Here is a 12,238-nt window from a genome sequence, read left to right on the forward strand (position 1 = left end):
TTTGCTTGTCTGGTTCAATTACAGAAAATTACAGGATTGTGTTTCATAAGCAGGGAAGAAAGGAGAACAGCGTGGGCCTGAAGGGCGGCATGGCAAAGCTCAAAGAGGTGGGACCGGGAGTCTGGAATTCACACCTCGAGTCCTTACAGAGGTCCTGTTGTGACCATGCTTGACAAGAGAGCTGTTATTACACTCGGCAGCAGGCTGGCAAAAGGCAGGAGAGGAAATGGACTCAGTTAGCAGAGGAGGAAGACAGGCTTTCAGGAACTGGGCAGAGGTCACTCAGAAGGCCAGGCAGGGGAAGCAAGCTCTAATGGACAAAGGACAATGTGCCGGCACAATCAGAAGGGGCAGGGAGGGCACCACGGGGAGGAGAAGGCACAGGGCCTGAGCCTGGGTCCTCCCAAGCAGGGCTGACACCACATGATGCCTGTGGGTGGGGTCCTCTGAGGGTTCAGCAGCTCTCAATTACCTGTTTGTCTAAAACACTAATAAGGACAATATGGCTTTGACTCTGTATTTTAGATGTAATTAAAAATAAGACGTCACAATCTGACTTATCCCCAACACGGCCAAGACCTTAATGAGTGGGGGCTTTGGATGCTGACAGACCAAGCCCGGCTGAAGGTTCCTAAAAGGGTCATGTACTGAGCTGCACTTGACAAGGTGTTTAATAATGAAGCACAGAGGCTGGAATGGAGAAGACAATGGGGAAGAGATGGCTGTCCAGGAAAGGACCACACCAAAGGATAGGAAGACAAGAGTACAAAGGCAGATCCAGGGCCGATCAGGTAACTGGGCACAGAGGTGCAGGGAGTGCCCGGGGGCTTTGCACCCCTGAACTGCTCGATTACTACAAACATAAATTTCATAATTAGATATCTAGAAACAAAAGTCTTCTTTAAAAATAGGGATATGACAAAACTATAAAGTAAATTACAAAGTCAAAAATGAAATACAGACTGAGAATCAGACTACAGTATTAGAGAATTACCTTGCCAGTTTTGTTAGGTATGGTTAAGAAACCATTCCCTTGTTAGAGTCACTCAGGTACATTTATGACAGAAATAATAATGGTTTGAGATTTGCCTTAATAAACACAATTGGGAAGTATTTTACAAAACAAACCAACAAACAGAAAAATAAGTAGGGAAGGAATAGATTTTTAAGGACTGGGAAACTGTTGAGAGCTACTGAAGTTGGGCACTGGGTCTCCTCGTGGAGGTTCATTTTACACTCCTGTCAACTGGGGGGAAAAAGCACAATGTTAGAGTTATGAGTTTTATTTTATTTGGAGCAAAATGAGGACTATAGCCAGGGAGTCAGTATTTCATATAGCTCTGAGAAACTCCTCCAAGGAGGTTGGGGGGTGGTCAGTATATTTGTAATTTTGGTGAAGGGAAGAGTATATGCAACCAAGCACTTATTTTTTGCAGAAGGCTGATCTAATCTTGTGAAGGTTACTGCTAGTCACAAGGAGCAGATATCACTATGAAGGAATTTAGTGCTTTTCTAGATATGAGGAGATCAAAGAACTGGGTTCATAAAATCTTCCCTCGAAAATAATCTAACTACCTGAAGATCTGTCCTGCCAGTTCTTTCCGGAGCCCAGAGTGCCTGCTTTCTGACCTCCTCCTTGAACTCCTTTCAAGCAGTGTTGAAGGTTAGCGGCTGCAAAGGCTCATAATTTGATCTTTGGAAAGGTAGACAGCAAGTGCAAATTTGCAGCTGACACTCCTACTACATGTTTGAAAAGGTCATAAAAAGTTTAAGAAATAACAGGCGAGCAGAGAGGCATAGATGCTAAATGTGTTCTGTTTTCGCTGAAAAAAGTCCGGTCCTAGCAGCTCCCCGTGAGCCCTCTGCAAATGAAGGGAAGAGCACAGCAACTGAACCAGCTCTCAGGCAGGGAGTCTGATAGGCCCCATCTGACGCAGAAATGAGAGATCAGAAAGATGATCAATCCAAATCTTAAAAGCTACTTTTCTTTGTATCTCCCTATTTTTTTCTAATACAGACCAAAATAAAGCATTTTTAACAAAGTCAACAATTTCCAAGATCTTTTGTGTGTCATAGATGCCTCTGAAAATCTGAGCAAAGCTCTGGAACGTCTCTATCAAAAAGTAAGCACACATCAGTTACTGGGCCTAATTCAATGTGGAGGGGTGATCAAGTCCACTTTGCTGGGAAGCCCGAGAAGGGGCACTGCCACTGTGAATGCCCACTGATTTACACCATCCTGCCCCTCTCCCTCTAGGATACACTGAGTCCCCTGGAGAACCTGACAACAGAAATCAGCAGATGAAATCTGGCCCAAAGATGCCAACCTGCAGGTATTCTCTTATTAAACTACAAAGTCCTTTTGGGAGATCCTTTCCCCACACCCCTGAAGAGTCTCGTGGAGCCCGAGGAACCAACCCTCACTCTAGACTCTTCCTCAGGAAGCTGCCTCAGTTTTGTCAGTAGGCCTCTCACTGTGCTGTCCTCTCTCAGGACAGATGGACTCCGTGACCATTCCACCCGGCCTGAGAGCCCCCAAGTGCTTCCCAGTCATCACATGCTACCTTTCTTGATGCTATGTGATAAAAATACTTTTCAAGAATTGGTAGGGGGGGAAAAAAAGAATTAGTGGAGCAAAGAGCATTTTTAGGGTGGTGAAAATACTCTGTAAGATATATTGTAATGGTGGTACATGTCATTATCTATTTGTTCAAAGCCACAAATGCATACCACCAAGAGTGAACCCTAATGTAGACTATGGGCTTTCGGTGATGATGACATGTCAGTGCAGGTTCATCAACTCTAACAAATGTTAAGTCTGGTGGGGAATGTTGATGGTGTGGGAGGTTCCATGTATAGGGGCAAGGAATGAGTATATGGCAAATCTCTGTACCTACCCCCCAATTTTGCTGTAAACCTAAAACTCCTCTAAAGAGTAAATCTTAAAAAAAAAATTTAAGCAATAATAACAATAATGATATTAACACAAATACTAATAATGGTGACAGTCACTGCGATGGTTTCAGCTCCACTTTTCAGAGCTCTACACAGCAGAGTGATGTGCTTCTTCACTGCAACCCATTCCCGTGACGCAGGGCATCCATACTCAGACACCCCCAAGCCTAGATCCATCTTATCTTATAAGAGCTCATTCCAGTGTTATTCCCGCCTAAGCTGAATAGAACTTAAGAAAACTTGTTTGGTTCTACAAAGAGGTTATATCTGAGAAAAGGAAGGTGAGGGACAGCCTGGACACAAGACGAAAGTCTGATTCTAACACCTCTGGGCTAAGTTTATTTGAAAGAGAACCTTGCAGCAACTGTCCTCAGAAACTGCTAATATCTGCCATCACCAGCAGGGCCAGTTTTATAGGGCACTTCTTTCTGGGTAGTCCACTTGTCTACCATCTTGGGAGACACACCCCAGAGCTCCTCCCGTAGGAAACCAGGTTTCATCTTGCTCATGGAGCAATGCAGCTTCCATGTTGCCATGAAAACAGGGAAGGGAAAGACCTGGCTAGATGTCCTCCTTTGCCAGGCAAGAAGGTTCAGACCAAGAGGTGGCATTCCTGATAAAACAGGGCTGGAGGCTCCCACAGTCACACAAACATATCCAATCCTAAATGTCACTAACACTGCAGGGTAAAGGGTAAAGATTATACTCGAAGGCCTGACAGAAGCAGGCTGCTTTCTGAAGACAAGTCCCTAAAACTCACAAGGAAGGAAGAGGCCAGATCAACAGAGATGGCAGCCAGCCTCTGATGGGCACTTCCTCTGTGTAGATCCTGAGCACCTTGCATATACTGTCTCCTAAGATCTTCCCACACCCTGCAAATGGGCCACAAGGAGCTAAGCAGCTTGGGGACCCACCCTCCAGCACCTGCACTGGGCCAGCTGCCTGACCCGAAAGCCAAGAAACAGTTATCAAAACTCATAAATATCACTGGCCAAAAGGCTCTGAAGAAGTTCTGCCACCAAGCATGCTCTGTATCAAGTAAACACATGAAGGGAGAGGTTCTAAGGAACAGCTTCATACGTCAACATAGAGAAATTAGAAGAAGCCTTCACAGAATTTACTTTTAAATACAGGAGAGGGACATAAACATGCTGATCTAAAATGTCATTTGTAGAGAAATCTCATGAGATGGTTTTCAGGTGCTCCGAGGACAGTGGGATGGACGAGCTTCCTGAAGGTCCCTCCTTCCGTGTGCTTCCGCCATCCTGCAGCAGCCTTGGTGATGTCCTGGGAGTGGTGCAAGTGCTTCGTCACCCCTGTGGGGGTTTAACATTTTGGCTGTTCCGTGGAGCAAGGCCTTGAGCGCGCCGCACATGGAGAGAGGGAAATGCCCCTCCAGAGAAGGTGGTTCCTGCTGGGCCTGGGCCGACAGTTGAGTTGGGCTGATGCAAAGAACTCGAGTCGGTGGGGCTTCTAGCCGCCTGCCTAACTTCCTTCTTGAGGGTCCTCAGAACACATGCACTTACCTGGACGGCCAGCCACCACCGGCCAAGACTCCAAACACGAAGACACCTGCTCCTTTGAGCCTTACCTTGTGTACACTTTTGGGGTTTTCCAACCAAGCATAGTACATTTCCTCCACATAGTTCGAACTAGTCCCGCTGAGGAAAGGCTCTGCAGCAACGGGGGCAGTATAGCACCGTATCTGCCCAAACGTCCTAGCTGCTGCTGGTCTGTTTTGTGAAAATGTCTTCACAGTCTGGGAAGCCGTTAACGGCCTCAACTTAGCAGCACAAGTCCTTAAGTGAAACATTCTTGTTCTGAAGTCTCTCACGACTGTCTGCACCAAAAAAAAGGAAAGAGAAGTTAGAAAGTGCATTTTAGCAGACAAGGCTACTGGGGGGAAAACCTCTCAGACTCTGGCTGGAGGAGAAAGCGTCTGTAAATGCATGTGTGGCTGCGTGTTCTGCTTCAGAGAGCATGGCAGAGCGTGAAGTAGTCAAGTGGACCAAGCTTCTACATACAGGGCCTGCACTCAATATGGGGAGGCAAGAGCACAGCTGCAGAGGTCATGGTCTTCACCTGCAACTTTTGATCTAGTTTGAGGGCTATGATATATCATGACTGGGTGCTTCCCTGATGGCTCAGCAGTAAAGGACCCGCCTGCAATGTAGAAGATGCAGATTCAATCCCGGAGTCAGGAAGATCCCCTAGAGTAGGAAATGGCAACCCACTCTAGTATTTTTGCCTGGGAAATCCCATGGACAGAGGAGACTGGTAGATCCCTACAGTCCATGGGGGTTGCAAAGAATTAAGACATGACTAAGCACATGTAAGTTTATATGTTGTGTAAAACAACTATAGGAAAAGGCAACAAGGATGAATTAAGGATTAGGTTAGTATTAACTGCAAAAGGAGAAATACTTTCTAGTCTATCCGGAGATTACCGAGCCCTAATGGACTCTTGGTATTCTGGAGAACATAGAGACACTGGGAAAATATTTTTCTCACCCTCAAATAATTTATCTTTGAGCAGAAGAAAAAAATATATTAAAAATAATTACAGCAAAAGCACTGAGCACCTGAGAGACACAGAAAATACCAACAAAACTCCCTGGGAGAACCCACTTCTCCTAAGTGCGCCTTTCCAGCAGCCAGGAAAGTTTGGGGAAGGGCACAGACAATAGGGAGGACTTCGCTCTGAAGAGGAGGAGAAGGCAGGGATTCTACATATAAGAATCAGTAGGAAGAAAGATCAGGCAGATGGAAAAGTCTGAAGAACACAGGGGAGGAGCAAGAACTGTCTTGGCTGGCAGGAGGAATGGACTAGCTGGACAGCCATGTTTCCTAAAACTGGAGCCAGGAGAGGGCCAACAAGGGAGGCAGGGGGCTCTGCAAGACAAAGGCACGGACGAAACAACCACAGAAGAGTCTACCTACCTCACACTACTCTACACTCAGCAGCCTGACCTGTTAGGACTCTTCCGAACCCACCAACTCCCTCGAGGCAGGCCTTAGCTCTTCTGGTTTATAGGTCACCTTTCTGAGTTTGTTTATATTTTCCCCAAGGTTGAATGGATCTTGAGTTTGATGGTTGTAATTTTACTAAATCTAATACATAACTTTAACTACACTATCCACTTTACAAAAGCAGCTGATGCACCCACTAGACCATGAAAGAGTTTAGACTGTCTGGGTTGGGAAGATCCCCCGGAGGAGGACATGGAACCCACTCCAGTATTCTTCCTGGAGAATCCCCATGGGCAGAGGAGCCTGGTGGGGCTACAGTCCATAGGGTGGCACAGAGTTGGACACGAATGAAGTGACTAAGCAGCTGCAGCGGAGGGTCTTGAACCACTTCCAATCATGTGTAAGCATTCAGATGCCTCTGGAAGGGGACAAGGACACTGTACTGCGTCTCTTCCCACAAAGATCCCAGCTGCCCAGTGGTCTCTTCCAGTCATAGCAAAAGAGGCTGGGGAAGGGGAGGGGAGCCGCTGGGCACAAGTGAGGCTCTCCATAGCCCTCTGCCCTGGGAAGTGATGACTGATGGTCTAACAAACAGCTGGCCTTAAAGCAAGTGCCCTGGCTGTAAAGTGGGAATCACATCCCACCTCCACTCCTGCCTGAAGGAAATCCAAGCTCTGAGACAGGCTGAGAATTACCCAGAAATAAATGTTACTTAAACTATCCTTTACACCGTTTGTAAAAACCCCTTCTCTTGACCAAAATATGATCAGGATATGCATAAAGGACACGGGCCTGTTTGGCTGCTTGGAAAAGACAGGTCAGCAAAAGCAGAATTTAAAAGCTAAACAACAAACAAAAACTTCCCCTTAAAAATTAAATGCAATCTTTAGGATGCTATCTTAACTCCGTTTTAAACAAAAACCTTAAGTAACTTCAGTAGTTCTTCCTACTGCCAACTCTATTCCAATTTTCTCAGCTATTAAGTTTAAGGCAGACAAAAAGCTATCAAAGACACTGATGGCAAAAATACTATTACCGTTGCTTTCCACATTAATTAAAAAAAAAAAAACCTCAGGCCGACACTCATCTTTTTCCTCCAACGTCATTATTATCCAGGCAGCTTGAAATACTCTGAGTTGGAGTATTCTCCTAGAACACAGCAGTATCATCGCCTCCATTAACAGTCATTATTCAGTTGCTGCAATACTCAATTAACAGGCATCACACTGACAAGTACAAAACTGTTCATTTCATCTCTTCTTCCTAAAGCAGTCCTTCCAATATGATACAGTAAACAAACCACGTTACCAAGTTATCTACAGTCATAAAATCTGACAAACAGCTCAGTGCTGCCCAGCACAATTACTAACAATCTTCAAACTTCCCTTAAGATGACTCATATGAGTCATAGGAAAACTTTGCCTTCAGCAGACAGCTCAACATCCCCCTGCCTCCACCCCAGGATGACCAGGAACAGCTGTTCCCTATCCGCAATCTGAGAGACCCACAGAGCAGACATCAGGTATACATTTCAGATTCTGGAAGGTTCAGATTCCATCCTTCCAATTCCAGAGTCAACATTAAGACTAGTGCATTTCTGGTAGGAATGCTGAACCGTTCAAACACTTTCATGAAAGCTTTGGGTTGTTGAAAAAGCCCAAGTGTTCTTCTGACTTGTGGTTGAGAACAATATTTCTACTTTGATAGGGGTGCCAAATATTCTTAGTGGGGAAAGAACAGTCTTTTCAACAGATGGTGCCAGGGCAACTGGAAATCCACATGTGAAAAAATGACTTTGGACCCCTGTCTTACACCGTACACAAAATTAACTCAAAATGGATCAAAGACCTACATGCAAGAGCTGACACTGTGAGACTCTTAGAAAGTTTCTAACTTCCAAAATGGAGTAAATCTTCAGAACCTTGAGTCAAACAATGTGTCTTAGGGCACCAAAAGTACAAACAACAACGACAAATTGGACTTCATCAAAATAAAAACTTCAGTGCTTCAAAGTGAAAGTCGCTCCATCACATACAACTCTTTGTGACCCCATGGACTACACAGTCCATGGAATTCTTCAGGCCAAAATAGTGGAATGGGTAGCCTTTTCCTTCTCCAGGGGATATTCCCAACTCAGGGATTGAACACAGGTCTCCCGCATTGCAGGCGGATTCTCTACCAGCTGAGACAGAAGGGAAGTGCTTAGTGCTTCAAAGGACACCATCAAAAAAGGCAGTCTAAAAAGGAATACATGCAAATTATACAGCTAATAAGGTACATGCATGCAGAATATAAAGAACTCATGACTCAAAAATGTAAATATAACTATAATGAAAAGTAACCCAATAAAAAAAACTGTCAAAGGATACAAATAGACATTTTTTCAAAGACACACAAACGATCAGTAAAAATGTTAAAGCATACCCAAAATCATAGTCATAAGGCAAAAAAATTTGCAAATCAAAATCACAAGATAGGACTTCAGGCCCACTAGACTGGATATAATCAATATAAGCAAGTGTTGGAGAAAACACGAAGAATTAGAACCCTCATAGAATCCAGGTGGGAGTGTAAACTGGTGCAGCCACTTTGGAAAACAGTTTCTTGAAAAGTTAAACATAGAATTACCATGTGGCTCAGCAACTCCACTCCTAGGTATAAAACCAAGAAAAACAAAACATATGTCCACACAAGCCCTTGTACACAGATGTTCACTGCAGCATTATTCATACTCGCCAAAAAGTGGAAAAACTCAGAATGTGATAGACCATACTATGTAATAGGACTAAGCAATAAAAAGGAATGAAATACCAATACACCCTGCAACACAGATGACCTCTGAATATATTAAGTGAAAACAGTCATTCACACACAAAAAACACAATATTGTATGACTTCATATATATGAAATGTTCAGAACAAGCAAATCAATACCGACATAAAGCCCAGGGTTGGGGGCAGTAAGGATCAGACAGGACTACTAACGGGTATGGGCTTTCTGCATTGACAGGTGGATTTTTTGAGCCACCAGGGAAGCCCAGATATGGGTTTTTTGGGGGGAAGGGGGAGATGAAAATATTCTAAAACTAGATTATGCTGATGGCTTCACGACCTTATGGTATACTGTAAGACATTAAATTGTACAGTTTAGATGGGTGAATTATATGGTATATGAATTATACCTCAATAAAGTTTTTTTTTTTATCTTTGTCAACAAATATGCCCAACCCTAAACTTTATTGATTCTTTTTTTGGCTACACAGAATGGCATGCGAGATCCTAGTTCCCCGACCAGGGATTGAACCTGGTGCCCCTCTCCACCTCCATGCAATAGAAGTGTGGAGCCCCAACTGCTGGACCACCAGGGAAACCCCTCAATAAAGTTGTTTTTTAAAAAGTCTGAGAAGAAACATGAATCTGTCAACATCAATAAAGTACACAAAGTGACACTCTTTGTAACCATTAATTTCAAGACACAAGTATATAATATATACATTTGAGAAAAATAACATTTAAAAAAAGGCAAAAACTAAAGCAAAATTTGTTTTTAAGGGTTAAGTGCTCTGCCCTTAGGAAAATAAAACAGAACTTTATCTGCGCCTGAACATTCCCCAGTTAGGCAGCACACACTTTACCCAAGGTCACCTCCCCATTCACAGGATGGGGAGATAAACTGACTTTTGACGTCTATGACCGTCATGCTGGCTAGGCAGAGGAATAATTAAGAGGTAAAAACAGCTTGGACAGTTTCTCAGGACATGAGTCTTTGAGGGAAAAGCACATGCATAGTTAAATGGTTGTTACCACTGTATGTTGCCTGAGAACCATTTTAAAAGAACAACTTACCTTGAAAGGTGGTGTTTTTTGGGGGGCGGGGGGTGTTTCAGACTCAAGATTCTCATAACAAGTCAAGAAAACAATGCTTGCTACATACCCACGGCTATTACTCCAATATTCTAGCTTTAGCAGTAATACAAAGACATTAGGTATGGAGAGAGCACAAATACCAATTCTCTTTTACTGGCTGAGAATCTAAGGAGAATTCAACATCTTTCACCTGTGATGCCTCATCAAACATAAACTGAGAGAGGGAGGTAGTGCAGGTTACTCTTAAACTGCAAAGGTATTCTGCCATCATTAGATGAAAGTGGTGGCTGAGCCTGCAGGGCAAGCAAAGCAGAATGGCCCTTACTATGCCAGCCTTAAATGTGTCACCTGATCCATGGTCAGTTTCCTCTGCCATAAGGTGAAGGGAACAATCAGTCCTGCTTTCTCAAAAATGAAAGAATTTTACACACTTTAAAAATACTTTTATGACTAAAGGACAATTTACCAGAAAAACAAAAAACCAACCAACCTGCCAAATAAACAAACAAAAAACAAGAAAAGCAACTCTACAGCTAATGCTTTCTCTTAAAAAAGCTGAAGTTTCCAAGGTAAACCTAAACAGAAGTAAACTTGGAGTGGGTAACTGACCAGACTGTTAGGAAGAACTTCCACCTCTGAACCAGGGACCCTAAACAAGCTTCAGTGCCCAGGCCTGAAGACTGAGCTGTCCTTCCCCAGACTGACACTGTTACCAGAGGTGCCCTGACTGCGGTGGTGCATAATATAGGTAAGCTGGCATCTTTTAAAGGTGTTGGTTAAAGTACAAATTATTAAAATTTTATGAAAAGCAAGGGCAGTTGTCAATATTTATTAAAAACTTAAAAAGTATATACAGAACTTCTGTTTCCCACTACATGCAGCTAAAAATAAGAGATGTTTCATTAAAAAAAAAAAACAACACACAATTCTGAAAGGTGGAGAGGAGACAGACTTGGGAAGGGACCTTGGGGCCCAGAAGGCTCAGAATTGAGTTCTCCTTTTCTTTTTGCCTCATATATTCCAGGCTAGGTGCTGAAGAAGTTGGCAACCCAGAAATGCCAACTACTGTAGACTCAAAAAAAGCTGCAATGTAAGTCTGCCCTCTCAGGCCAGTGGACTGAGAATGGGGCAGTCTAGCAGGACAGAATTTTCAGACAATAACCACTCTACTGCAACCAAACCCACAGAAAACATGGTGGCCTGCTCCCACTCCACTTGGTAGTATCAGAGGAGATCAGCGACTTTCATCCCCACCAGTGACAATGACCCCCTCCCCCAAGCAATATTAGTAGAGGCCAAGAGGGAGCCTAGATTTTACTGCTCAGCAGCACAAGGCAGGGTGGAATCTCCTTTTCCCAGGCAGGGTGGAATCACAAAGGTCTAACTGAGAAATTACACCCACACAGCAGTGACAAGGAATCCCTACCCACAGATACCAAGGAGGCCAGGTGAGGAGCCTCCACCTCCATCCAGTAACAACCAGGCAGCACCTCCTATCCCCTCAGCAGTGTCAGAAGCCTGTTCTGCTGTGCTCACCAACACTAAGATGACACACATTAGAATTACGTGGCAAAGTTGCAGAAGAGCCAGCATCAATATGCTTCCACAAGCAACTATGAACATGCTTGAAACAAATGAAAATAGCCTCAGTAAGGAAAGAAAAGATATAGAGATGAACCAAATGGAAACTTCAGAACTGAAAATTACAATAACTAGCATAAAAAACCTGATAAATAAGTTAAACTAAAGAAAGAAGAAACAATGAACATGAACAAACATGAACAAAAGGAATTTCCCATTCTGAACAAGAGGAAATAGACTGGGGGAAAAAAACCAGGGCCTCAGGGACATGGGACTATAATAAAAGACCTAATGCTGCATATAATGTCATCAGAGTCTCAGGAGGAGCAGAAAGGGGAAGGGGCTGAAAACATATTCAAAAAATAACGGCTGAAAGCTTTCCAAATCTAGCAGAAGACATAAACTTACAAATTCAATAAGCTGAGAGAACCCCAAACAAAATAAACCCAAAGAAATACATTCCACGGTACAGCATAAGCTTTTGAAAACTACAAACAACTGAAATAGTATATTTCTCACCAGAAACTATGGAGGCCAAGAGAAAATGGCACAATACTTTTCAAGTGCTGAAAGGAAATAATTATTAATCCAGAGCCCTATATCCAGCAAAAACATCCTTCAGGAAAAAGGGGGGAAATAAAGATCTTAGATGAAGAAAAACTAAAAAAAAATCTGCTGGCAGATTTATCTTAAATGAATGGCTAAATGAAATCATGTAAACAAAAAGTAAATGATAAAAGGGAAACTTGTAATATCATGAAGAAAGAAAGAACAAAAACAAAATATAGGTAAATATAATTTCCTTTCCTCTAGAATCTTGTAAATGATGTGTGATGGATGAAGCAAAAATTACAACACATCTGAT

At 43.2% G+C, this 12,238-nt stretch overlaps 1 protein-coding gene across 2 annotated transcripts in view; it reads right to left on the bottom strand.

Annotated features, from left to right (window-relative positions):
* The window catches only part of OGDH (oxoglutarate dehydrogenase), a 66,482-nt gene that overhangs the window by 48,698 nt on the left and 5,546 nt on the right, over nucleotides 1–12,238 (bottom strand). For both annotated transcript variants that reach the window (XM_068973003.1, XM_068973002.1), the window contains exon 2: nucleotides 4,547–4,795. In XM_068973003.1, coding sequence (XP_068829104.1) covers nucleotides 4,547–4,768 — 222 coding nt within the window. In that variant the 5' untranslated portion in view covers nucleotides 4,769–4,795. The remainder of the gene's footprint in view (nucleotides 1–4,546; nucleotides 4,796–12,238) is intronic.

The sequence above is a fragment of the Capricornis sumatraensis genome, chromosome 5 (assembly GCF_032405125.1).
Source record: "Capricornis sumatraensis isolate serow.1 chromosome 5, serow.2, whole genome shotgun sequence".
NCBI lineage: Eukaryota > Metazoa > Chordata > Mammalia > Artiodactyla > Bovidae > Capricornis > Capricornis sumatraensis.